Source organism: Oreochromis niloticus, linkage group LG17 (genome assembly GCF_001858045.2).
Source record: "Oreochromis niloticus isolate F11D_XX linkage group LG17, O_niloticus_UMD_NMBU, whole genome shotgun sequence".
In the NCBI taxonomy this organism is placed as follows: Eukaryota; Metazoa; Chordata; class Actinopteri; order Cichliformes; family Cichlidae; genus Oreochromis; species Oreochromis niloticus.
In genome coordinates this window covers 34,249,534-34,275,963 of record NC_031981.2, presented here as the reverse complement: position 1 = coordinate 34,275,963, position 26,430 = coordinate 34,249,534, and the positions used below count along the sequence as shown (strand labels likewise).

The 26,430-nt window shown below is 39.7% G+C and overlaps 2 protein-coding genes across 3 annotated transcripts; one reads left to right on the top strand and one right to left on the bottom strand.

Moving 5' to 3' along the window:
- Positions 1-360: 360 nt before the first annotated feature.
- LOC109195093 (secretory phospholipase A2 receptor-like) lies at positions 361-3,503 on the top strand. The gene is made up of 5 exons (XM_019346530.1): positions 361-384; positions 781-834; positions 1,067-1,453; positions 1,912-2,271; positions 2,894-3,503. Exons 2-5 carry the CDS (start codon positions 801-803, stop codon positions 3,235-3,237), a joined length of 1,125 nt encoding a protein of 374 aa, XP_019202075.1. The 5' UTR covers positions 361-384; positions 781-800; the 3' UTR covers positions 3,238-3,503.
- Positions 3,504-13,272: 9,769 nt separating this feature from the next.
- ttc22 (tetratricopeptide repeat domain 22) lies at positions 13,273-21,722 on the bottom strand. Of its 2 annotated transcripts, XM_019346375.2 has the most exons (9): positions 21,335-21,722; positions 18,435-18,735; positions 17,969-18,024; positions 17,775-17,890; positions 15,392-15,510; positions 14,631-14,792; positions 14,344-14,496; positions 14,099-14,261; positions 13,878-13,979 (listed from the first exon to the last, which is right to left on the bottom strand). In XM_019346375.2, the coding sequence occupies exons 1-9, from the start codon at positions 21,604-21,606 to the stop codon at positions 13,969-13,971; spliced, it is 1,353 nt and encodes a 450-aa protein (XP_019201920.1). In that variant the 5' UTR covers positions 21,607-21,722; the 3' UTR covers positions 13,878-13,968. The 2 variants fall into 2 exon arrangements, with proteins under 2 accessions (XP_003455784.1, XP_019201920.1); XM_003455736.5 differs by having other exon boundaries at positions 13,273-14,261.
- Between the last annotated feature and the right edge of the window lie 4,708 nt (positions 21,723-26,430).

The following is a 26,430-nucleotide window of genomic DNA, read 5'->3' as shown; positions in this document are numbered from 1 at the left end:
TAATTTGAGAACTACATGTCCTTGGATTCTGCATTTCTACATTTAAAACCAGTCTGAGCTGACACAGCTTTGACTGTCTACAATCAACAGCTTTAATTGTTCAAAAACCCTGAAGAAATCCCAACAGCAGGAAGGTTTTTAATTTAAAAAAAAAAAATCCGGATCTAAAGTACACCAACTGTTTGCTCTGCATTTCCTGCATATGATGTAAATATTATTATTATATTATGGCTCATATGACCCGCTCGGACGTCGTGTTTGAATATTTACATGCGTACCACAGAATTCTCTTTGTTGAAGCAGAGTGGGATATTTTATTAAGTGCAGTCTTCTTTAGTGAAACGCGCAGAGGCATCGGAGCGAAGCACAGAAGAATAACCAGATGTAAGTTAAAACTTTGTAGTTGAAATTAAAATTTTTACCTACAGTATTTATTTCTTCCTCATTTTCTGCTTAATATTAAAACAGATTCACATTTTAAAAATGAAAAACATTTTTAGTTTTAGAATGAAAATGATTTGAATTTTTAAAGTAGGAATTCCCTTAGTTTGTAATAATATTTTTTTTTATGTAAAAGAAACTGGATCCAACCTTTAATTTCTTATTCATATTATTTAAAATTGTCCTGTTTGTTGTTGTTCCTGTTTACAGTTCGATTTTTTCATCCATCTTTTCCTCGTCTTCCTTAGAACTCATCATATTAACTCTGACAATGTTTTAACTTTCTTTTCTCTATTTCTGAAAAAAAAATTAAAAAAATCAACACAATTAAAATCTTAGTTTCATCAAACAGAGGAAATATGCACCGGAGGCTTTTTCTGCTCATTCTGATGGGTAAGTCGATCATTTTAACATTAAAAACTGCAGATTTACTGCATCACTTCAGATTAATGAAGGTTTCTGTGAACTGCTAACAAAACTTGTCAAATAACAACATCCAAAGCACAGTTTCTGTGAACAACCATGTGTGAGTAGTCTCTATGTGACCTCTGACCTCCTGATATAATTTTATTAACATTTTTGCCATCAGCAGATTTCTGAATAACTTGTGTTTTTTTGTTTTTAGGTCAGTGTTCCTTGTTTTTATGCCAGCACTATAAGTACTATTTTATTGAAGAGCCTAAAACTTGGGACGAAGCTCAGCGCTACTGTAGAGAAGGATATAAAGACCTGGCCACAGTGCCTAACATGAAATATATGAAGACACTGTACACAGATTCTACAGAGAATCAAGCAAACGCCTGGATTGGGCTGTACAGCACCTCAGGAAAAGAAAACAGGAGGTGGCACTGGTCTCTGCCAGGAGTGGAGTTCAATGCTGAGGAGATGAAATGGAGTGGAAATGAACCTAATGATGCAGGCGGACATCTTGAGAACTGTGCAGTGATTGACAGCTCCAATCAGTTGATGGATTTTGGTTGTTCTAATCCTTACCCCTTTATCTGCTATAATGGTGAGACTATGTGACAATAATTGTATTAATTAAACAATGTGTTTATATTTAAACATATCTATAACTCATCTCTAATGAATATGAAAAGATGTGATAACTTGGCTGCTGGTGTTTTAGCCACTGTGTGCTATCCTGTTCATTTCAATACCCGTCCTCCCACGGTGCTTTCTCTGCCTCTCATGTTACACCAGGACACTGTTCATTTGCTTTGTTGAACCATCTCGTGGTGCCAAATGTCATTACACAAAATTACATACCAGAAACTGTTTCTCTGCCACACAGAGCAAAGTCATCCTGATCATAATGTCACAGCAGTGGTTATTCCCATAATGTTGATAGTTTAGTTTTGAAGGTTTCGAGCTATTTTAAGTTGTGTCTTTAGAAAATCAATTTAAAGATACATTTAAAGATAGAAATGTACATTTCTGCTGAGTCTTGTCTTTCTCTTTATTCCACAGAACAAAACACATCACTCAATTTCATTGACTCTCCAAAAGCATGGCGTGAGGCTCAGAGCTACTGCAGAGAGCACCACACAGACCTGGCCAGTGGAGCAGAACAGTTAAAGGAAGCAGTCAGTAAATTTAAGAGTTCTGATAAACCACGATCATGGATCGGCCTGTTCAGAGACACCTGGAGGTGGTCAGATGGGAGTAATTATTCTTACAGACACTGGAGAGATGTTGGTGAGTTACCTGAAGAGCTGTCTGAATCTGGCAGCGGCACCAGGAAATGTGCGATGACTGAATTAAAGAAAGAAGGAAAATGGAAAGCTGATGATTGTAACAACAGCAAACCTTTCTTCTGCTACGGTGATGGTGAGATTTACAAAGATTCATCTTTCACATCTGGTTTCTGTCAATTTTCTTACTGAAGGAATAAATGTTCAAGCTAAACTAATCTTTCTTTTCTCAAAGAAAAAGTGTACATGAAGTGGCTGGTATATGTTTCATCATCAGACTAAATAATGCAAGCTGTTATGGAGATAGAGCTATACCCCAAAACATAACGCAGCCTCCTTTTATTAGGAACCTTAGTCACACTGGTCATATTAGTTTCTGAGTGTGGGTATCGCCACTGTTTCTCATAGGTCCTAGATTTACAGCTATAATGAGAAATAATTCTTGTTTCTAAATCCTCCTGATAAAAGAAAATTAAATATTTTTAAAAAGGCTAATTTAAATTTAAATAATAAGACTTTAATAAAGTAAATCAGGAAAAGTAAAAATTCTAAATTGGAAAAACTTAAAGCAGGAAATTTAAAAATCTGTCAAACTGTCCAACTCTTATTTATATGAAATTTGTGACTTGTTTTGTTGTTTGTTTTTTCTTTTGTTTGTTCCTTGCATTTTTTTGGTATTTGAGGTAAAAACAAACAAACAAACAAATGCAACCTGATTTAATTTAATTTGAACTGAACTTGTGTTTGTTTCATGGCAGAGTTGATCCTGATCAATGAGAGCAAAAATTGGGACGAGGCTGTAAAGTACTGCAGAGAGCACCATCGTGACCTGGTCTCCATCACAAGCCTTGAACAGCAGAAACTGGTGCAAGAGAAAGCCAAGAATGCCAACACATCCCACATCTGGCTGGGACTGCGCTACAGCTGTGCTCTTGATCTGTGGTTCTGGGTCAATGACCAGCTTGTCTGCTATAAGAACTGGGCCAATGAGACAGACACTGGAGACAGTAACCTGGCTGTAGCCATGGAGACAGGAGGAGAACATAAATGGTTCAAGAAAAATGACACAGAGATGTTTAACTTCATCTGTTCTTTATCATAGGCTTCGAAACCATGCTAACTTAAAGTTCTATTAAGTGTTGCAGTCACACTTACTGTATTTTTCCTTTATCCAGGCTAGATATTGATGGGATATAACAAGAAGAAGCACTCTGAGTGCAAACCTCCACCAACGCAGCTCACCCTGCGCAGGATTTTTTTTTAATAGAATAACACCGGATTTTGCATGTACTTACTTTAGGGTTTTTTTTTTCTGTTTTTAAATGTACTAAGAAGTTTTTAGTGCAGTTAATATATATATATACATACACACACACACACATATATGTATATATATATATATATATATATATATATATATGTTCGTGTGTGTGTGTGTGTGTGTGTGTGTGTGTGTATGTATATATGTATATATCCATTGAAATCATCTCAAAAATTAACTGCTTTTATTTTTTAAAGATTTATGTCACCCATTCATTTTTGTTGTTAATAACAAAGATACATGCAGTTGTGAACTGCAAACCTAAGTGCAGTTATCTATAATGCACATATTATGTTATAATGAAAGGATAGAAATAACAAACAGCTACTTCCTCCATAGGGGACTCTCCAGAGAGACATCATACACACTTGTTTCTGCAACCTATGTGTCTGGTGTCAGATTGTGAATATTTGCTGAATTATGCTACTTTTTTGAACTTTGTGTGAAATGTGAGAAAAAAATTAAAAATAAAAATAAGCAAAAAAAATGCGTTAATTTATTGGATACATTCACATTTGCCAAATTCCTAGTTGGATTTTAAAGCCAGCATAAAATAAATGTGCATAAAAGTAACTAATGTGTTTGCACCTCTTTAATATTAACACAGCAGAGAGTCAAGAAATGAACCTTTTTTACTAGTAATAAAAGCTGTCGGATGAATGTTAGGTATCATTTGAAAATAAATTAGCAAAGATCATTATTTATTCTGAAAGAATAAACAATTGTAAATGTTTCTTAAAAATCTGAAGTTTAAAATTTTTTTTCAAAATACATCTCAAAAAGTAAAAAAAAAACCAAAAAACTCATTCACCTATTTTAGTTTCATTCTATGTAGCCTCAATAGAAGAAACCACTGGTTTTGGGGGGGGTGGTTGATCCAAAGTACACCATCGTGTTTGCCCTGCATTCAATGATATGATGCAAATATTGTTATTATAGCACTGTTTGTATGATGATATCCAAATGCACACAATAAAATCCTCTTTACTGGAGCAGAATGGAATATTTCACTGAGTGCAGACTTCATTAGTATAGCACACAGAGACACATCATGAGTGTCTCTGTGTGCTCATCAGAGTTAAACCACACTGACATGTTTTTCTATGGACTGACTGAACATTTGTGTAAATGGTGCCTCTTCTGAGTGGAAAAAGGTGACCACTATGATGGTATTGGGTTAAAAATATTTACCTCTTAAAAATTTCCAGCAACAGCTGTCAGCCATAATTTAACCGTTGACTGCCCATCCACAATTTTTTTTTCTGTATATTCTCAAAAGAATTCCTGGAAAGAAATGTTTTATAATAATTTTAAACTAAGGTTGATGACACAAATAAACTCTGTCCAGCATGTTGGATTGTAAACGTTCCATACGTCTTTAGTTACATGCTACTTTCTGTTACTACTAGTATTCAAACTGTGTCAGCATTATTGAGAAGTTTTAGTTAAAATAGATATGAACACATCTAGAACACAGAAAAGTGTTCTAGATTTAAGATTATAAAATTAAATATCAGCATGAATTTAGTTTATCTTCTACACAAATACTTTCTTGTTGTTTAACTTGTTGGTCAGTTTTCAGAATGACCACAACCACAACTACAAAGAAAAACAAATCTCAAGCATTAAAAACATTCATTTAATTTAATCTTTTATCATTGATCTAACAGAAAGGATGCTTTTAGTTGTGTCTTTCAGCATTTCAAACAGCAGGTTTGGCCTCTTGTCTGTCCTGTTTTCCATTATATTATGTAAATATTGTTATTATATTGCCTTGTGTTTGGCTAGCTTAGACTTCTTGTTTGCATATTCAAATCCATTCAACAGAGTCTTCTTTGTTGGAGCAGGATGAGAAACTTTACTGAATGCAGCCTTCATTAACACATCAAATAGAGACATCAGAGAGAAGCAAGGAAACACAAATAATCAAATATACATTAAAACTTTGCATTGCTTTTTAAAATTTATAATATAGAGGTTGAAGTTTAAAGTAGTTCTTCTTTCTTTCATTGTTCAAAATTAGATTTTTTTTCATATAGTTTCCACAGAGTAAGAGCACTGCAATTAGTCAGAGATTGTTTATTTGTCTAATCTTCTTTGTTTATACTTAGCTGCATTATTTTAATCTATATGTTTGTTCTTTTGTGTTTACAGTTTCCATATTTCTGTCATGGTCCTGCATCGGTGACCCAGCGTTTTGTGTTGTTTATTATTAATAGTCTTTGCTTTTGTGTCTGTGAAGGTTCTCAGTCATCGAGGTCATCGTAGTCAAAGGAGTTTGCAAAGAAAAGCGTCTGGACTTCTTTGAGTTGCTTGAAGACGTTTCACCTCTCATCCGAGAAGCTTCTTCAGTTCTAAGGTCAAATGGCCGAGAGTCCCAGATTTAAACCCAGTGGGAGTATCCCCCCAAGGAGGGACAAAGGACCCCCTGGTGATCCTCTAATCACATGCGCCAAGGTGTGAAAGCGGGTGTGGGACCTAATCAGCCAGGGTTTCGGGTGAGCTCATTGTGAAACCTGGCCCCACCCTATCATGTGATTTCCTGAGGTCAGATGGCCCAGGATGTGAGTGGGCGTTAAGGCGTCTGGGGAGGGAACTCAAAACTGGATTATAGATGGCAGACAGTTGGTGTCGTAAACCACTGCCTCTGTTCAAAGATGGTCGCTCACAGTGGACATAGATGGCCTCTTTCACTCCTCTTTCAAACCATCTGTCCTCTCTGTCCAATATGTGAACATTGGCATCCTCGAAAGAGTGACCTTTATCCTTAAGATGCAGGTGGACTGCTGAGTCTTGTCCTGTGGAGGTGGCTCTTCTATGTTGTGCCATGCGCTTGTGAAGTGGCTGTTTGGTCTCTCCAATGTAGAGGTCCGGGCATTCCTCACTGCACTGTACAGCATACACCACGTTGTTCAGTCTGTGTTTTGGAGTTTTGTCTTTCGGGTGAACCAGTTTGTGTCTGAGTGTGTTGCTGGGTCTGAAGTACACTGGGATGTCGTGCTTGGAGAAAACTCTCCTGAGTTTCTCTGATACACCGGCTACATAGGGGATGACAATGTTGTTGCGTCTGTCTTTCTTATCCTCCCTCGCTGGTGTCTGATCTTCTTTTCTGTGCCTCTTTGCTGACTTTATGAACGCCCAGTTAGGATAACCACATGTTTTCAGTGCTTCCTTTACATGTGTGTGTTCCTTCTTTTTCCCTTCAGGCTTAGAGGGAACAAGTTCTGCCCGGTGGTGTAGGGTCCTAATTACTCCAAGTTTGTGTTCCAGAGGGTGATGGGAGTCAAAGAGGAGGTACTGGTCCGTGTGTGTGGGCTTCCGGTAAACTTCAATGTTGAGGTTGCCATTCTCTTCAATGTGCACAGCGCAGTCCAGGAAAGGCAAACAGTTATCCTTAGTGTCTTCCCTGGTGAACTTGATGTTTTTATCCACGGCGTTAATGTGCGCAGTGAAGGATTCCACTTCTTGTGTCTTGATTTTGACCCAGGTGTCGTCTACATATCTGTACCAGTGGCTGGGTACTCTCCCTTTAAAAGAGCCAAGAGCCTTTCTTTCCACTTCCTCCATGTAAAGGTTGGCTACAATAGGTGACACAGGGGAGCCCATGGCACAGCCATGTTTTTGTCTGTAGAAGCCTTCGTTGTATTTGAAGTATGTTGTGGTAAGGCAGAGGTCTAACAGTGTGCAAATCTGATCGGGTGTGAAGTTGGTCCTGTCTTCCAAGGAGCTGTCTTCTTGTAGTCGTTTTCTGACAGTCTCCACTGCCTCCGTGGTGGGTATGCAAGTGAAGAGAGAGACTACATCAAAGGACACCATGGTTTCATCTGGATCCAGGGTAAGTTTCTGGACCTTGTCGGTGAAGTCGGTGGAGTTCTTGATGTGGTGTGGGGTGTTCCCCACGAGAGGTGCCAGGATGGTAGCAAGGTAACATTGCGAAACACCTTGCTACCATCCTGGCACCTCTCTCCCATCACCCTCTGGAACACAAACTTGGAGTAATTAGGACCCTACACCACCGGGCAGAACTTGTTCCCTCTAAGCCTGAAGGGAAAAAGAAGGAACACACACATGTAAAGGAAGCACTGAAAACATGTGGTTATCCTAACTGGGCGTTCATAAAGTCAGCAAAGAGGCACAGAAAAGAAGATCAGACACCAGCGAGGGAGGATAAGAAAGACAGACGCAACAACATTGTCATCCCCTATGTAGCCGGTGTATCAGAGAAACTCAGGAGAGTTTTCTCCAAGCACGACATCCCAGTGTACTTCAGACCCAGCAACACACTCAGACACAAACTGGTTCACCCGAAAGACAAAACTCCAAAACACAGACTGAACAACGTGGTGTATGCTGTACAGTGCAGTGAGGAATGCCCGGACCTCTACATTGGAGAGACCAAACAGCCACTTCACAAGCGCATGGCACAACATAGAAGAGCCACCTCCACAGGACAAGACTCAGCAGTCCACCTGCATCTTAAGGATAAAGGTCACTCTTTCGAGGATGCCAATGTTCACATATTGGACAGAGAGGACAGATGGTTTGAAAGAGGAGTGAAAGAGGCCATCTATGTCCACTGTGAGCGACCATCTCTGAACAGAGGCAGTGGTTTACGACACCAACTGTCTGCCATCTATAATCCAGTTTTGAGTTCCCTCCCCAGACGCCTTAACGCCCACTCACATCCTGGGCCATCTGACCTCAGGAAATCACATGATAGGGTGGGGCCAGGTTTCACAATGAGCTCACCCGAAACCCTGGCTGATTAGGTCCCACACCCGCTTTCACACCTTGGCGCATGTGATTAGAGGATCACCAGGGGGTCCTTTGTCCCTCCTTGGGGGGATACTCCCACTGGGTTTAAATCTGGGACTCTCGGCCATTTGACCTTAGAACTGAAGAAGCTTCTCGGATGAGAGGTGAAACGTCTTCAAGCAACTCAAAGAAGTCCAGACGCTTTTCTTTGCAAACTCCTTTGACTCTTTGCTTTTGTCTTATTTAGAATCTCTAGTCTTTGGTTTCAGTGTTATTTAGAGTGCTTAGTCCTTTGGTTTCTGTCTCTGTGTTCCACTTTTGCTGTGCCCTTTGTCAAGTCTGCGTCTCTGTGTTAGTTTCCTCTTTTACTTTGACAGTCTGTGTTCTGTGTCAGTGTATTCTGTTTTGCTTCCTGTCTTGTAACGTCCGATTAGTCACAACTGTGTCCAGCTTTTATTGATCCAAGACAAAAATGACAATAACATTTACAGTTAACATATTAGTTTTAAAAAACATCCAGTGCTGGATTGCCTGCTCATTCTGATGGGTAAGTAGATCATTTTACCAATAAAAATTACATATTTGAATCACCTTAAATTGTGTAGGCAACAGCTCACAAAACCTGTCAGATCCTAACATTCAAACCTTAATTTATAAGCTTCAGCTGTAAATTCATCCGTCCACTCTCTTCGGCTTGTCCAGTTCAGGGTGGGAGGGGGGCTGGAGCCTATCCCAGCTGGGAATAACTGGCGGGGTACACACTGCCAATCGGTCACAGGGCTAAGACAGACTGATGACCATTCACACTTACATTCACAACTGTGGGCAACTTAGAATCACCAATTAACCTAACCGTACTGACTATACATCTCCACCCAAGACCTTCTTGCTGTGAGCCAACATTGGTAACCACAGAGTGACTGTGTTGCAGTAAATTCAGTCATGGGATAAATGTATTGCTCCAGAAGTGTGTTCCTTTCTCAGATTTACTTCATAATTAGGTATGAAATCGAATTTTAGTTAGTAAAGTAAAACATTTTCAAGTGAAATTTTCTGTATTTACTTGCTGGATAGCTAACAGGGAATGGTTTCCTTCTGTTCCTTCCTACAAAACTCAGGTTATGCTCAGTTTCCAGTACATGTACATGTAAATGGAAACTACTGTCCATAGTTCCAGTCCAAATAATAAACCAAAAACACAGAGAGATATAAACAGATGATGCAACAAAGGAAAGATGGTTTTTAACACAGTCAAGCATCCCATATGGAAAAGAAATAGAAAAAACTTATAAAACACTTGCATCAAATGTGGCCTACTTCATATAGTGAATCATATAAGGCTTACATGATTTACTCATGAAAGTGGCCACTTTCATATATTGTTTTAGGAAGTATCCAAAACACACAAGTTTCATTTATATAATTTTTCTAGGGATCTTATATCTGTTTTCACTCTTGTATGCTTTTCATACAAGTTTCACACAAGACAGATACAAACTTTATAAGTTTCTTTCTTTTCCATATGGGATAGGACAGCTGTGATCTGAGTCAGACAGGCTCTCTCCCTCTCTCTCTCACACACACACACACACACACACACACACACACACGCCATGAAAGATAATCGGGGAAGTGGATACAGCTGGAAGAACAGGACACAGGTGTAGACAATTAAGACAAGGTGGAACGAAGACAACAGAAAACCAGCTAAGAAAACAGGAAATTACCGAAAAGATAAGAGATGATTACTGAATGTAATATGATGGGAACACTGGTGTAACTAAACACCAGTAACAAACACCACAGAAAGCTCAAATAACACATAACACAGGCTTCTTCTCACCATCAGTGACAGTGATGCTATTCTAACATCGAGCTTGCCAAGAATTGCAGCTTAATATTTACTTTCCTTTCAAGTTCTTCATCATTAGAGACAAAAAAAAGATTTTACTCTGATTTATTTGTTTATTGTGTCTGATTGAGAGATACATACACGCACACATTAGTAGCCATAAGATTTATAGCCAGGTAGATGAATAACAGTCATAATATTAACTTTGTACCCAAACATAATTCAGCAGTGCAGTACAATTTTCAAATAGTTGAATCATAATTACATTACATCGCATTTTTTTGGTTTTGAATAAAAATTTTTGTTTGGACAACAGAAAGTTGCTAAAACTCTTTATTATAACAGAAAGTAAGAGAAAGGGGAATACGTAAGTACATGAGGTGCATATATTTTAATTTCGTACTTTTTGGTTACAATTACTTTCCACCAGTGGCTCCAGGTTGTGTAGTCACAGGATTTTGAGATAGCACAGTAGAGCTATTCTTACGACGTTTTAGCTCACGATCAATTTGACACCAGACACATAGGTTGCAGAAACAAGTGTGTATGATGTCTCTCTGGAGAGTCCCCTATGGAGGAAGTAGCTGTTTGTTATTTCTAGCCTTTAATTATAACATAATATTTGCATTATAGATAACTGCACTTAGGTTTGCAGTGTTACACTGAAGGTGTTTTTTCACATTCTTGGTTGTTTATTAAAAGTTTTTTGTGTAAAGATTTTTATAAATATGCATTTCTAGATGAAGAAATGCATATCTTATAAATGATATCTGTTTTAAAAAAAATTAAAATTGTTTTATTGGTGTCATACCTCAATTCCATATTTCTTTCTCATGGTAATCCTGAATGACAAGGCTACAGGAGCAACAAACAATGGTATCCCCAGGATCGATAGTGCCCCAGGGGAGCAGCATTTTGAATTAATTGAAGGCTTTTCAGGGAGTTTTTAGGACATCCTGATAATAATGATTTACAGTAGTCAAGCCTGGAAGTAATAAATGCATGAACTAGTCTTTCAGCGTCACTCTGAGACAGGATATTTCTAATTTTAGAGATGTTGCACAAATGGAAGAAAGCACCTATTTGTTTAATATGCAGTCAACAACACATTTGGCACACCTGCAGAAATATAAACCCATGGACACATGATTCCTAAAGTACATTATTGTTTTAACCCTTTTTTTGGCAATAATTCTGGTTCTACAACATTGTTTTTGCCAAGTGATTGTATAATACACGTTCTTTCATATTTACCTGACTTCACAACAACATACCCAGCTTTGGCAGGTACGTTTCTTTTTTGTGTTTCTTCATAAGAAATGTTATGTATTGTGATCGTTATTGAAAGATATAAAGCAGTATATAGTACTAGCATAAAGCATTAAGTAGTTTTTAAAACATGCTTAGGGCCTGTAACTGATGTCCATTGGCACTGTGTGTAGATTTTGTGTTTTTGTCTTTAAAACTTAACATTGGCATTTATGTATTTCAACTGTAGAAGACAGCAGGTTGGGTTTTTTTTCTGTTTTAATGTTGTTACTATGCATTTCATCATCCAAATCAATGTTCCGCATTTGAATCAACAACAAATATGTGCTGCTAAAAGTGACAATTTTGCTATTTAGGTGCTGTTGCTTGGTACTGATTCCTATGTATCGACAGGTAATTTGACTTTATTCTGTGACTAACATTCAACAACAATGGAAACACAACCATCGACAAACTAGAGTACCACCCTCTCTGACTGTTGTAAAGACATGACATCTTGTAAGCATCAACAACTCTCTATGTAATTGTTCGGCTACAGTATGTGTTGTCACTTAAATCATGTATTACGACGTAAAACTGTCGTTGTTTTGAGGCTGCTATGGTTTCTGGTGCTGCCCTTGCCTTGCCTGCACAGTTGCAGGACAGATAGGAGACCACCGCTGTGTCGCATAATGGGACATGTTCAGCACAGCTGTGATCTCAGCTATTGGGATACCAATTGTTGTACCTCCTGCTGTTTTAAAGACCTCTGACTCATCAAACACATTTGCAATAATAAAAACAATAAAAGGTCAAAGGCCTTATGATTAAGAATCAGACAAATTATAACACAAATCATTATCATAAATCTAACTTTTAAAAAAAGCAGAGTTAAAGTTTGTCTTTGCCTTAGCTTCACACGTATGTAGGTAAAATGTGTAATTATTACTCATTCAACGTTCAGTCTAGGTTTACTTTGTGACTTTCAGTCTTCTTGTTTATGATTTGATAGAACTAAAAGATTAATAACATTTTGAAATCTTTGTGCAATTCTGTAACTTTTTTTCAGGTTGTTTTTGTCCTTCATGTAAGCTTCTATCTTTCTGCACCGGCGCTCAACAAAAGAAGTTGTCAAATGAACTTAATAAAAGCATTTTTCCTTTTATGTAAAAATTTACAATGTGATTTTCCAACGGGGACTGAATTGTTTTATACTTTTGAATGAAATCCATCCTGAGCATCCTGTTATATGGAAAACATAAAATTCTGTAAACAAGTTCTCATGAGTCCCCAGTGTAGTGGCAGTGAAGTCAGTAGAGACGTCTGAAATGCGTCACGACAAACTCAAGGTTACGTGAACATATTTGAATAACAATGAAAATCCATTTTGGCTTCCACAGAAAGGTGGAGACTGCTTCAGCTGCTTTTGCAAATACATACAACCACTCACCTTCACACTGGACTCATTTTGATATCTTTGGCAAGACAAAAAAGAAAAAAAACATATATAAAGATTTTACCAATTTGTATCTTTTAAAAAAAAAAAAAACAACTTTGGCAAAAATAATCTTTCCAATAATCTTCTTTCCAGACTCTTACTGTACCTGCCTGTAAGTATTTATAAAGCAACAGGTTTGCTTTGTGTCAACAATGTCATCATAACCTATTAATTTAACTACAAATTAATAGACATGTATTTATATTAAGGAAAATATCAACAATTACTGTCAACTAAATGCTTGCGCCCCCTCAGACCTCTGTCAGTATCATTCTTTTAACATTTGCTTAAACTTGGAGCGTCTCTCCTGCAGCCTCTTGAGCCTTCTTGGTGTTACAAACACTTCTGTTTTTTTCATGAGCCTTTTTTTGTAGTGGTGAAGAACTTTGCTTTACGCAGTGGTCCAAAATCTTGCAAAAGTGTTACTCAGGATTGAGATTCCACATCTGCAAGAGCTGGTGTATTAAGTGTTCCAAAAGTAATTATTTTATTAAATGCAATTTTAAATGTCTTATAAACACTTACATCACAATTCTCAAAGGCTCGCGATACATTGTTGCCAAATCTGTTTTTGGTACAACAATCTTATGGTATATACCCCCATCTGCAGGTCATTAGTGGTAAAACATCTACTAAGTGAGAGGTAGTGGGACAGTGTGTGGGTTTTGCAATAGCTACTCAAATAGCAGCAAGACTGCTTAAGATGTAAAACTATTCAGTTTGCGAATCACTCGAAAAAATACGATACTTTACAGGTCTTATCTTAAAAAAAACAGAACGATAGATTAATCACAGTTTGGAGAAAACATCCTGTAAATCCTGTATAGACAGCGCTTAGTAAGAGTTTTTTATTTAAATACATGAAATGATGTTAAGTCATTCTTTAATAATTGTTCAAGCCATATCTTTGCTTCATGTTAATGAGACCGACCTAAAGACCAGTGGTCTCTTTTTAGCCAGCTGTTTAGGCACCACTGTATCCAGCAGCCTCCTCACTAGGTCCAGGCGTCCTGTCCTGATCAGAACCCTGGATAACTCTGTAACCTCTGCCATGTGTGTACTGTAAAGGCACCTCAGCTCAGCCTTCACTATGTCCTGAGAGTACCGCTCCTCTGCCTTGAGCACCCACATTTCCAGCTGAGTGATGACAATGCCAGGGTCAGGGTCTCCCTGCATGAACAGAGTCAGGAGAGCCTGTAAGAGGCAGCGCAGGGCTGTGGTGTCTCTGCTCCCTTGTTTCTCTAACTCCAGAGCTTTTTTGAAGCAGTCTACGGCATTCTGCTCCTCACCTTTCACAAGGAGGCAGCGTCCTCTGAGCACATGAAGGTCGGGTAAGCAGTCTCCCAGCTCAAACTTCAGAGCGTGGGACAAACTCACCAGGGCACAGTTTATTGCACTCTCATCCACCAAAAGGCTCTCCTGGAGTGCATCTACACCCATGTAGTAGTATACCTGAAATGAAAAACATCAACCTGAAAGCCTTGTTGGGACATGAAACACAGAATTTGATCAGCTTTGTACTTTATGCTTTTACCTGTGCCATCTCCAAATGTGTTCGAAGACAGGGGCGTACACCAAGCACTTTGTCTAAGTCTTTTCTAGCATCAATTAGCTTCTGTCGGTCTGGAATTCCACCATCACCAAGCTTTGCCTTCTCGAGGTCCCTCATGTACAGGATTATATTGATCTACACAGAGAACATGTTGTCCAAATATGTAAACTTCTTACATGTACTAGCCACTTTAAATTAATACAAATATTCTGGCCTTAAAAGGAGTTGTCAGAGCAAGACACTGAGTTGATTAGTCGTAGCTACAGTACCTTGGCACGGGTGCAGTAAGCCTGCCAGTTGAGTTCTGGATCTGGCAGCACATTTAGGGCCATATTGCAGATCCCTGTAGCCATGTCATGTTTACCCAGCAGAGAGAAGACTCTGGCCAGAAGGTTCAGGATGAATGCATCATCACTGGCCATATTTATAGCCTGGAAACACAGACAGATCTGTCATTATCACATCTTAAAAAGGAACAGTGCAGCAGAATTTCTTAAACAAAAGGAGCAATTAGTAAAACTGAGTTACTGACTAGTTCAGTTTTTAGTTGAATTAAAAAACCTTCTGTTGTCCTAGTGAGACACATATTTTTCAATCTTTTGAAAAATATCCAATAAAACACAGTTCACTTGCTGCCCCTCATTTTAGGTTTGACAGCATTTTAGTAGATAAAGGTGAATGGCTTAAACATGAATTGAGCTTCGGTTTGGGGAAAGCCTTGGAGGGGACTGGCGGCGGCTCCCAGGCCTGGCAGATCCCCATGCACTAAAAAGAAGTGAAGAAGTGAAAAAATTGAAAAGGGGAGGGAGCGTGGGCCACAAAAACGAACAGTTTGTAGAACTGGGGGAACATATATAGGTAAGAACCGGAAGGAGCGTGTTCGGAGGCGTGGTCCCGCTCCTGAAATTCAGATACTTTATCTCCAACAAGAGTCAGATGATAGGCTGATTGCAGAGGTTTAGTCCTAACAGTTGAAGGGAAAGTAATTGTTTTTGTCCTAGCTTGGTGAGAGGTGCATGAGTTAACTCACAGTTCCATAACAGGACAGAGGATCTGAAGCCGAGAAACCGCAGTCGTGTATGGACATGGGCACAGGGGAAAACTCCTTCTTCCTTTCTAACATGATGCCGACATAACACCAAGCTAGAGCTGATGGGAGAGATGAGGAGATTTGTTTTTTCAGCTTTTATTTTTTGTAAGTAGCATGTACTTCCTCCCTCTGTATTGAGGAAATAGACAAACAAACTTGCCTGTAGTTTTAACAAAATGATTTCAACAACAAAAACCAGTAGCTCATTGATATGGATAATACACCTTCACTCGAGTATTTGAAAGTTTCAAATGCTTAATTATTTCCCTTTTATACTATACATAACTTGCAATCACAAATAAATATATTTATTAATGTAATAACAATAATAATAATGAGACTGTTGGGACTGTGTTGAATGTTTTTCTCTTGTGAATAATCTTTCCCTTGCGCAATGATTGACTTTGACTTTCCAAATTGTTTGGGAATGACCTCTTCAGACTGACGAGCAGACAGAATTGGTTGTGTGAGATCATTGTTGATGTCATGATCTAATATGTTGTGTGCTGTTGTGTTAATCTGACACCTTTAAGGATCACATAAGGAACAGATTTGTCCTACACCCCCGTTCTCTGCGGCCTGCTGGAGCGGGGGGGCTAGGAGGAGGAGTTGGCCGTCCGACTGGGGTCTGGAATGTGGGGCCTCCCTGCTGCTGCGGAGTCGGGGCAGTCTGCTTCTCCCCACCGCAGGGAAAAGGGTAACATCACCTGGGTCTGGGCGCAGTTTCCCCCTCCAGGGGCAAGGGTACCTAGACCCGGGGCTTAGAGTACGCTTGGGGAGTGTGATTGTGTGTACAGCGTCTCTTTATGTCTGTCTCCACGTTGGGTGAGTGTTGAGTAATTGTATATGAGAGCATGAGGGTGGGAATAGATGTTTGTATCTGTGTGTGCCTGTTTGTCTGTGTCTTTATGTCAGGTTGGGTATCAGACGCCACCTCTCTGGGGACATCTCAGGCCCTCCAAGGTTTGGAGGCCCATCTCCCCCACCACTTCCCCTGCCGGTGGCAGACGCCCTCAGACATCGGTGCGTTGGTGGTTCTTTGTGTCCGGGGGTGGGCGCCCAGGTACCCACCGGCTCACTCCTTGGCGGCTGCTTATCGGGGCCTGGAGCCTGGGGCTCGCTCGGGCCACTTCGGGGATGGGGTGCCCTCGGCCTCTCAGCCCGGGGCTCGGTCACTCAGGCACAGCTGGCTGCCGGCGGAGCTCACGGGCACGTCACTGCAACCCCCCCGGCTTCTGCTCCGCGGCTGCTGAGTGACCCCTCATCTGGGACTCTCCTCAGCTCTTTCTGGGATAGTGGCGCGGCTGCCCCTCTGTTGGTCTTCCTTGGTCTCTTGTGTTCTGGGGGCCTCTGGATGTCTGGAGTTTTGATCTCCTCCATACCTGCTTCATGCCCTGGAGGACGGGGCAGTGGCCCCCCACACCCTCTAGCAGATCATTACATGAAGGAACCTTTTAAAAACAAGCGCGTTCATGCTCACAGGTGCACACACGGGTGATCACACACACAAACTACACCCTTTTTGGCTCCTACCTCAAAGCACACTGTGCGCTGTCGATCCTACGTGCTGCACAATAATGTTTAATATTTAGTATTTACTGTCATATTCCCATATATCATTGTGATGTTGTTTATTACTCTCGTTTTCTTCTGCTTGCTTTCTTTTTTTCTTTCTCAACAGGTGATCCAGGTGATCGATATATGTATTTTTTGTCTGCTTATTCTGTTGGTTTTTGGTTTTTGCCCTTCTCCCCCGTCCCTCTTCTCAGCTGTTTTTCTTTCCCTCTTTCTTTCTCCCCTTTCTTTCCACCAGTCAAGTCTGTCCCGTATTCAGCAAGTCAAAATAAAATAAACAATAAAAGGTGAATCAAATGGACCATTACGGCAAGGCTGGGATGGTCCATTTGGTAAAGTAAATCCGTTGGGCATCTTTCTTCGCCTTTAGACAATAATTCTGATGGCAAAAGAACCAAACGGGACAGGTTTAATAAAAAAAAAAAAAAAAAAAAAAAAAAAAAGGAACAGATTTGTATTTCTTTTTTCTCTCTGACTCTATGACTGAAAGCATTTATCATGACTGTATTGATCTGTCTTTAGTTAGTTTGTATTATCACATTTTAAATACAAACACCTGTTTGTAAAATTATGCACAAACTAATACATTTATAATCAGTCTGATTATGTTATGATCAAGAACCTGGTATGGCCAGTCTTCATGAGCATCTTTAATATTTGATACTTTTTGCTGTACTGAAACTTGAACATCTGTAAGAACTGGTTCATGTAGTGAATTCATTTTGATACAGTACTGTTACATGTTTACCTTTGTGCTGTGTTTTCTCAGATTCCAGTGTTTCTTTCAGAAATTTGAGTCCTTTATTGTAGTGTGAAAGTCTGGAGTACTCAGAATCCTCTTTGGTCTTTACTATGTTGTCCAGCCTGCAGACAGAAAATAACTTGAATATTTTCACACTATGTGGTGATAGTAATCTAAATCGTATCACCTTGGCCCTGTACCTTATGTAGATTGTTGCCATTTTAAAATACCAGCTTCGTTTTTCCTCTATTGGTATCTGAAAAACAGCACCACAAGTTAAGTTAAACCCCACCTAAATCCTCTCTACAACGTGAAACAGTAATTTAAGAGCTCTTATCTGCTCCTAAATTTGTGATTTTAGACTACAAGAAAATAAAATGGCCTCATTGTCTTACTGTGGGTAATCTTTTGAGCATTGTCACATTCCTTCAGTTAATTCTTGTGGGCGAAATTAATCACTCAATTAGTCAGCAATGATTTCAAAGCCATCTAATTACCAGTGTTGCGTGGTAAAATGCCATCCAGTAGAAAAGCTAGAATGATGTGAATGCTCACCATCTAACCAGTCATTATATCAGCGCTCCACTTTATCTTTACACTCTGCAATGTGATTCTTGGCAGTTAGCCATGTGTTGTCTCTTTATTTAAAATATTCATATCTCTCACCAGGTCACCCCCATAATGCAGGGCTCTGTTGTAAAAAGACAGTGCAGTGTTCAGTCGCTCTCTCAAGTCGTCGTCGCTGTCCAGCTCTACATCGTATGGAAAGACGTAGGCCTGCTCGACCAGGCAGCGTGCAGCCAGAATCCTGATCTCATCCTGAGAGGCCTCACTGCCATCCACGCCCATGAGGTTGGACACTTTGTCCACACACTCCCCTGCATCCAGTTCTCTTCCCAGCTTGTCGTACACGTAGCCCAGGTTGGCCCAGGCATTCAGATTCCCAGGGTCCTCTTTGCAAATGCTCCTGAAAGGCCAGAACACACAGACAGGGGGGCTTAGAAACAGGTCCAGATTAACATAAAGAGCTATCAGATCCAGGAGGGACTTCAAAATATTTCACACAGCATCTAACTAAAAAAATAAGAAATGGCAGCTGTGATTGAAGTTGGAATTTTAACTATAGAATTACCAGCTACTGCAGTTATAGCTATGTTGCAATGGGATGCAATGGGATAATTATCTTTTTTTGCATTTTCGTGTTTCTTGTACTGTGCAGTAAAAACTGATAATTGTTGTAAAACTTTTGGATAGTTACAGTTGAACCATTAAAGCAACTTAGGACTCAGCAGCTCACTGTGCAGCTGGATACTGGACTTCCTGAGCAACAGACCCCAGAACATAAGAATGGGAGAGCACACCTCCTCCACCCTCATTCTGAATGTGGGTGTCCCACAGGGGTGTGTCCTCAGTTCCCTCTTATACTCACTTTTCACCCATGACTGTTCACCAATCCACACCAGTAACACCATTATAAAATTTGCTGATGACACCACTGTCATAGGACTGATCGACAACAACGAGCCTACAGAGAGGAGGTTCAGCATCTGAAGCAATGGTGTGACGACAACAACCTGCATCTGAACACAGCCAAGACCAAGGAGATGGTAATCAACTTCAGAAGAACAAAGCGATCTGAGCACTCTACCCTCTACATTGATGGGGAGGAGGTAGAAAGGGTAGAAAGCTTTAAGTTCCTCGGAGTCCACATCTCGGCCGACCTTACCTGGTCCACAAACATCTCCCACCAGGTAGGGAAAGCACAACAAAGGCTGTACTTCCTCAGGAAACTACGTCAGGCCCAATTACCCCAAAGACTGCTAGTAAACTTCTACTGCTCCACCATTGAGAGCCTTCTGACTTACTGCTGCACACTCTGGTTCAACTGCTGCACTGCGGAGGACAAGAGGAAACTGCAGCAGGTGGTGAGGGCAGCAGAGCGGGCAATCTGCACTTCACTAACCCCCCTCAGAGACATCTATACTGGCAGACTTCAGCAGAAAGCCAGCATCATCATCAAAGACCCCTCGCACCCTGGACACTCACTTTTTTCCCCCCTTCCCTCTGGTAAACGCTACAGGTCCATCAGGTCGAAGACAAACAGACTCAACAGAAGTTTTTACCCACAGGTTGTCAAACATGCCCTACCTCCACCCTGATTGGAGGATAACTGCACTGCCAACACTCATGGACATTACACCTTATTTATAAATCGTATTTCTGTTTATACTTCAATGCAACCAACACCCTTACCTCTTTAAACTGTATTTATGATATTGCACTCAATGTGCAATATCATCCCCCCACACACACACTCAATGTGCAATATCACTGATCACACTGCACCTCTCAATGCACCTGCTAGTTAGATGGAATGTATGTGTATGTATATAGATGTAAGCGTGTATGTGGAAATATGTGTGTGTACGCATGTACGGATGCAAATATGTATATATACATATATGTATGTATGTGCGTGTATGTTTGCAGGTGTATGTATAACTTGTACATATCTTTCTTGTGTAAATGTAAATTTGTCTGTTATTGTGTAAATACTTACGCTATTGTGTACTTCACACACATGGAGAGATGCCAAACTGCCTTTCACTGTTCTTGTAACAGTGACAATAAAAAGTTATTCTATTCTATTCTATTCTATTCTATTCTAGATCTGATTGATTCATTACTATAGGGGTGGACACAGACATTAAAACTACCTGGTCAATTGCTGTGCCAGTTGAATGACACCTCCAGTTTAGTCTTTAAGTGAAATTTTACATAGCTTACATGAATAAAGTTCTCATAGTTGCAAAGATATTTAATCTAAACTAATTTTTTTTAAGTACTCAAAGGACTAAGTGGTCTTTCCTTCATCCAACTGATGGATGGATGGATGGGTGGATGGATGGATGGGTGGATGGATGGATGGATGGATGGATGGATGGATGGATGGATGGATGGATGGATGGGTATCCACATTGGTATTATTGACAAAAACTGGCATTTCTGTCACCTGCAACTGTGAATAATGCCATCAACCAAATGCTGACGTGTTAATGTGACAAATGAGTATATCTGATTTTATTTACCAATCCTTATTAAAGATACTTTTGACTTGTCCCTTGTCACAAAGGGTTATAACAGCAGCTAATACCACATAGTTTTGTATTTGTGGCTGGAATTAAGCCAGTCTTCTGTTGCTTGCAGACAAATGGGTTCAACATGCAGCACCATAAATGTGTCACTGAATCATATGACAATAAAAGTGTCAATAAATAATAAAAATTGGACAATCAAGCAGCATTTTAATGTCAGAGGTCTGCAGAGAGCTAAGTTGCTTCAATTAAAAATAAAAATGTGTATAATGTTTTTTACATATATAAACCTTGTCGTCTGTCTGATGCTTCTATTCTGCACAAGGCAGCAAAAACAAAAGAAAGAAAAGAAAATGGAGTCAAGGTATCTGAAGAAACCATGTATTTACTGTGTATCAAATATCCTTCCTCTGACTCAGTGGATTTTCTGTATATTCTTCCTTAAAAAAAAAGATGGCAGTGAATATTCACCTGAATACTTCCTCAGCAGTGTCCAGCTGTTCCAGGTTAAAAGCCAGCAGGCCCAACAGATTTCGCACAGCATATTGCAAATACCCAACTTCTGCTTCCAGGTCAGCTCGCAGGCTTTCCTGTCTTAAATAAGTGTCCCGATGTCTCAGCTTCACTGGCCCAGTAGGATCACAATTAAGATTTAGATCCAGGTGGAAGTGGCCAGGGATGTAGTCCATGTCCTCCATGAGAGACTCAATGTCCTCTGTGTTTTCCCTTTCTGTAGCCTCCATCTTCTCTTCTTTAAGAAACGTTAAAAATGCTAAAAAATAATCTTAACCAGTGTAATGGTTAAGGTAGCAGAAGATCCTACCTAAGAACACACCTTGTCCTCTTTAGTCGACTTTCACATAAGTCACTCTTGTACTCCAGGTTTGGACAGGTTGAACAGGTTAGGCTTGGGAGTGACTGGGAGTGGAAAAGAATGATAATTGAAGATAGTGTGAAGCTATTGAAAAAATATGTTTGCCCACCTTTTTATTCTTATTGCACAATCAGAATTCTTGAATACATGAAATCATCTATATTCATGCTTATTGTCTGGAAATAAAACTGCCACACTTGTGAATTATTCGGCCATGTTTCTTTGCCTCATTTGTATGTGCGTGCGTGCGTCTGTGTGTGTCTATATGTGTCTGTATGATGTGTGTGGGTGTGTGTGTAGGTGGGTGCGTGGTAGGGTGTATTAAAAGTCCATCCTGACAGGATGATTTAATTTCTGACTTGAGTTTTGTAAAATCTTCCTTGTGTCTTTGTTTTGAGAGATATTTGAGATTCTTTAGCCCTCCCTCTAAGCCTGTTTTATCACACAGAAGAATGCGAGCCATCATGCTCAGAGTGACTGAGGAAACAGTCAAACCCAGTCTGTGTTCTTAATCATTATTTGGGTAGTAAGTATGATTTGAAAATAGTATTTTTTCAGGACATAACAAAAAATGGTCAGTTATTAAAAAAAAACAAAAAAAAAGTGTGTGTATTGGAGATATGCAAATACCTTCAGCAGTCCAACAAAACCAGTGAATCACTGTAAATCCTCACCTTATCATTCTGTCTTTGAAAATCAGATAAAGATGTGGTGAGCACTTTCTGTTACTGCGTGCTCCTGCATACAACACCAAACTCTTCCACTAGAGGGTAAACTTGCTTTGTGATAAACCAGCCTGATGGTGCAACAAAAGGAGCATGCTGTGTTCGGAGTTACAGGACTTTACTGACACTGAGTGCAACATCACTTTTATCAGAGGAAAAAGTCTTATCAGATAACGTAGCTAAAGGAAAAGATCCAAGCTTGAAACAGCACAGGAACGAGTGTCATAGTTTCAGGATTAATAATAATGTATACTTTATTGATCCCCGTGGGGAAATTACTCTCTCTACATTTGACCCATTCACTCAGTGAAGCAGTGGGCAGCCACTAAGCAGGAGCACCGGGGAGCAGTGCTTAGGTATGGTACCTTGCTCAGGGGTACCTCAGGGTAGCTGTTCGGTGGATTCGAACCCCCCAATCTTCCAATCATGGGGCGACCACTAGTATTTTATAATACGGAGGCTCGCTTTTATTATACTACACGAGTTCTAGCTAGAGTTTTTTTTCATACCTTGTGTCAATTTTACTTCCTTCTTTGCAGTTGTCTTGATTACTTTCACCATGTCTCTTTGTTATCCTGTTTCTCATTCCCAGTCAACCCTCAGTGTATAACTAGTCTATGCTCTTTGTTGTGTTATATTCCTGTTGTGCCTCCCTTTTTGTAGTCTTTGTGATCTATACTGTTTGTTTAACCCTTTGTACTCTGTTTTGTTGGATGTCTGTTTTTTGTGAAAGTAAATTCCAGTAGTAACAAATCAATATTTAACAGGAACAATAAAAATTTAAGACACTTAGGAAGAGCTAAAGTTAAATAAACTTTATGAGTTTATGAGTATTTTTTATCATAAACTGAGTGAAGTTTGATATGACAGCTTTACCAAATTCGGTTTTGCAGGTTTCCCTCGGGATCAGGGGTCACATTTGTGGAAAATGTACAGTACATGTCTGGTGTTGTAAGGGTATTTCACCACTCCTTGTAGTGGCCAGTGTTAGACTGTGAAATAAGCAAACATTAAAATCATTTTCTGTGGTTCTGAATTGCAGCACTTTTGAAAAACAAAGAGGGAGCGTTTACACAAAGGTCAGCGAGCAAACTATCCGCAGTCATAAACATGCAGATTTTAGCTTGACTGGAAACTTGAGCGCTTGAGGCGAACCCACGCAAATAAAGAAAGAACATTCAAACCCACATGCAAAGGCCTCAGTCAGGTTTGTACAGTGCTGCTGCCTCTGAACGACCTATCAGAAAGTGTTGTATAATGTGCATTTGGTACTGTAGATCTGCCTCAGTGGGCAGCCCTTTTTTCCATTCGTACCACGTGGGTGTGCAGAAATCTGAATTTTCTGCTCTCAGCAACCGTTGCCATGGCGGTCATCATGGATACCAGGGTGATAGCATGGCAACATAATGATTACAGATGCCTGTTTGTATGACTGTACGCCCTAAAGAACCGCAATTTAAAGGCATTTCTGTCGTAAATGATCACATTATAGTGATAAATTTTGAATTCTCATTTAACAAACACAAAGAGGTTTATAATAGTGACCTGACCCCCCGAGAACATCCGTCTGGCTTTTGTTGTTTACTCCCACCTAAAGTGAGATTATAATTGATGTCTCAAATGCAACATGTTTTGCTTGTAGACTAACACCCTGTTAACCTCCTTAATTGTTTTGATGTCAATCTTAACCTCACGCACAGACAGTGTATTATGACTGACATATGCAAAACCAACACTCAGCCTGACAAACAGCATCACATTTTTGCACAAAGCAACATTCATTCGAATATAACATTTTTTGTGAAAGCTGCACCTATACATTTGTGTTTACAGGTGCAGTGTTGTGTGCAACCATTCCTGATTAAATGCAGATGAATGGGGAGAAGAGAAACCAAGCAGGAGCCTCTCATTAAGGGTCTTTAAATTCATTTCTGCAGTCGAGTTAGGATGCTTGGAGCCTCTCGTGAGATGTGAGACTGAATACTCAGGAAAGTGACTTTAAACCAAAGATCTCTCCAAGCTGCTCTCTCCTCAGCCTTTGTTAAACCATTACAATCAGTGCAAAATACCGGCTCTGGGCATTGTTACAATCAACGTAGCTTAAATAATGAAAAGTAGACTTAGTGTTAGATCCAAGCTTAATCTTCATGCCATTTCAGAAAGAATGAGACAGCCTTAATCCAGCTATTAACCCATTTTTATTTGCTACAAATTTAGCCCCCTCTACCTTTCCTAAGTAGAGTCTTCCATTTTGTCCATCTGAGACAGACTTGCACAATCACTATCTGCTAATATTTGGAAAACCCTGCCTTTGCATCTCACTTCATTGCTGTCCACTACAACTGTATTTCCATTCACAGTCAGCTTCATCCTGGCACCCCGAGTGAGTGTTCACAGTGAAAAGCATCTCTTCAGCTCTCCAGAGGCCCTTCCTGACTGCAGATTACGCCACTGAATGTGTCTTTGTGGTGTCTCTGGTTGTGACAGACATTTGTAATAAGAATGCAGCATTTTCAGTAAATTATAGCAGAAAAATATTACTGAAAAGGATGACTATAATCATTCCTTTCTTTCTTACATTTCTTTTGATATGTATCTTTATTAGTTTGTGTCTGGAAAACAAAAATCCAGTTATACATCCAAAACCATAAGGGGAAAAAAAACTCGGTGGAAAACTTGTGCCCTCTGTGGATCTTATTGAATTGTTCTTGACAGCAACATTTAATCTCCTTTGTTCCAAAACATTCACCCACTGGTCTTTTAACCACAAGCTTTAACCTAAGCTCCGGTTCCACATGAGGTGGTCCAGGCCCATTAAGGAAAAGTCTGCCTGCAATGAGTTTATGTGGGCCAGGAGAAAGTTGCCATATAGAGACGGGTGATAGGGTGTGAGTAAGTGTGTGTTTAGTATATTAAGAGTAAATTAATCTGGCCTTTGCCACAGACATCTGTTGTGTTTCATTACACTGATTAGACTCTTCATTCATCCTCCTTCTCTGGGGCAGTGACTCATGTTAAAAGCTTCTAAGTTAGGGAGGTCCACGAATTCTAAAATAAATTATAAAATACATTATTAAACATTTGAACAAATATATTTGATTTAATTAATTTATATGAAAACATTTTAAAAATTATGCAATTAGTTCCCATTTTAATTAATTAATGCATCATTAATTATATTTTGAATTCATTTTGGCACTTGGGGCCCTCCATACTTGGTCACACGATCACCTGAATACACTGTGCTGATTTTAACTGAGGTACTAAAAGTGCTGCGTTCAAAGAAGAGCCTTGCTTTTCTTTTTAGTGCACAATGGACAAACACCTTTTAATCTTTGAATTCAGGTGTTTTTAGCTTTATGAAAGCTGTGCAGTCTGTCTTTACAAGCGTTTGTGAGAGAATGGGTCGCTCTAAAGAGCTCACTGAATTCCAGTGTGGTGTTGTAACGGGATGCTGCCATTACAACAAGTTCATTTGTGAAATTTCTTCCCTCCTAGATATTCCATGATCAACTCTGAGTGGTATTATTACAACGTGGAGAGCTTTAGAAACCACAGCAACTTAACCATAAAGTGGCAGACCACGTAGAGCAAGGGAGCAGAGTCGACAACGCTCATAGTTGTAAAAGTTGCTAAACCTCTGCTGACTCATTACTGCTGAGTTCCAAACAAAATTAAGCACTGGGAGCTTCATGCCATGCGTTTCCATTGCTGAGCAGCTCCCTGGGTTTAATGTGTCGGTGGCCCACTGCTTTTGTCTTTTTAGGGCATTTCAGATGTTTAGATTAGTTCTTTTTAATAGTTTATTAATGCCCACTTAATTTTTCCATGGAGGAAAAGCTATCAAGTTTTTCACAAAAAGGCAAAAGCAAAAATAAGAGCTTCATCTTGTCCCTTTGTCCTTTTGCCTGCATAAATGTGGACAACAGACAGATGGATACAGACATCACATCTTCACCCCAAGGTCA

Coding starts and splice junctions, on each gene's coding strand:
- ttc22 (XM_003455736.5), bottom strand. CDS start 21,606: ATGGAGGCTACAGAAAGGGAAAACACAGAGGACATTGAGTCTCTCATG. Junction 17,891..17,968: donor ATGGCAACAATCTACATAAG/GTACAGGGCCAA, acceptor TTCTGTCTGCAG/GCTGGACAACATAGTAAAGA. Junction 14,262..14,343: donor CACATTTGGAGATGGCACAG/GTAAAAGCATAA, acceptor TTTTCATTTCAG/GTATACTACTACATGGGTGT.
- LOC109195093 (XM_019346530.1), top strand. CDS start 801: ATGCACCGGAGGCTTTTTCTGCTCATTCTGATGG. Junction 835..1,066: donor TTTTCTGCTCATTCTGATGG/GTAAGTCGATCA, acceptor TTTTGTTTTTAG/GTCAGTGTTCCTTGTTTTTA. Junction 1,454..1,911: donor CCCCTTTATCTGCTATAATG/GTGAGACTATGT, acceptor TTTATTCCACAG/AACAAAACACATCACTCAAT.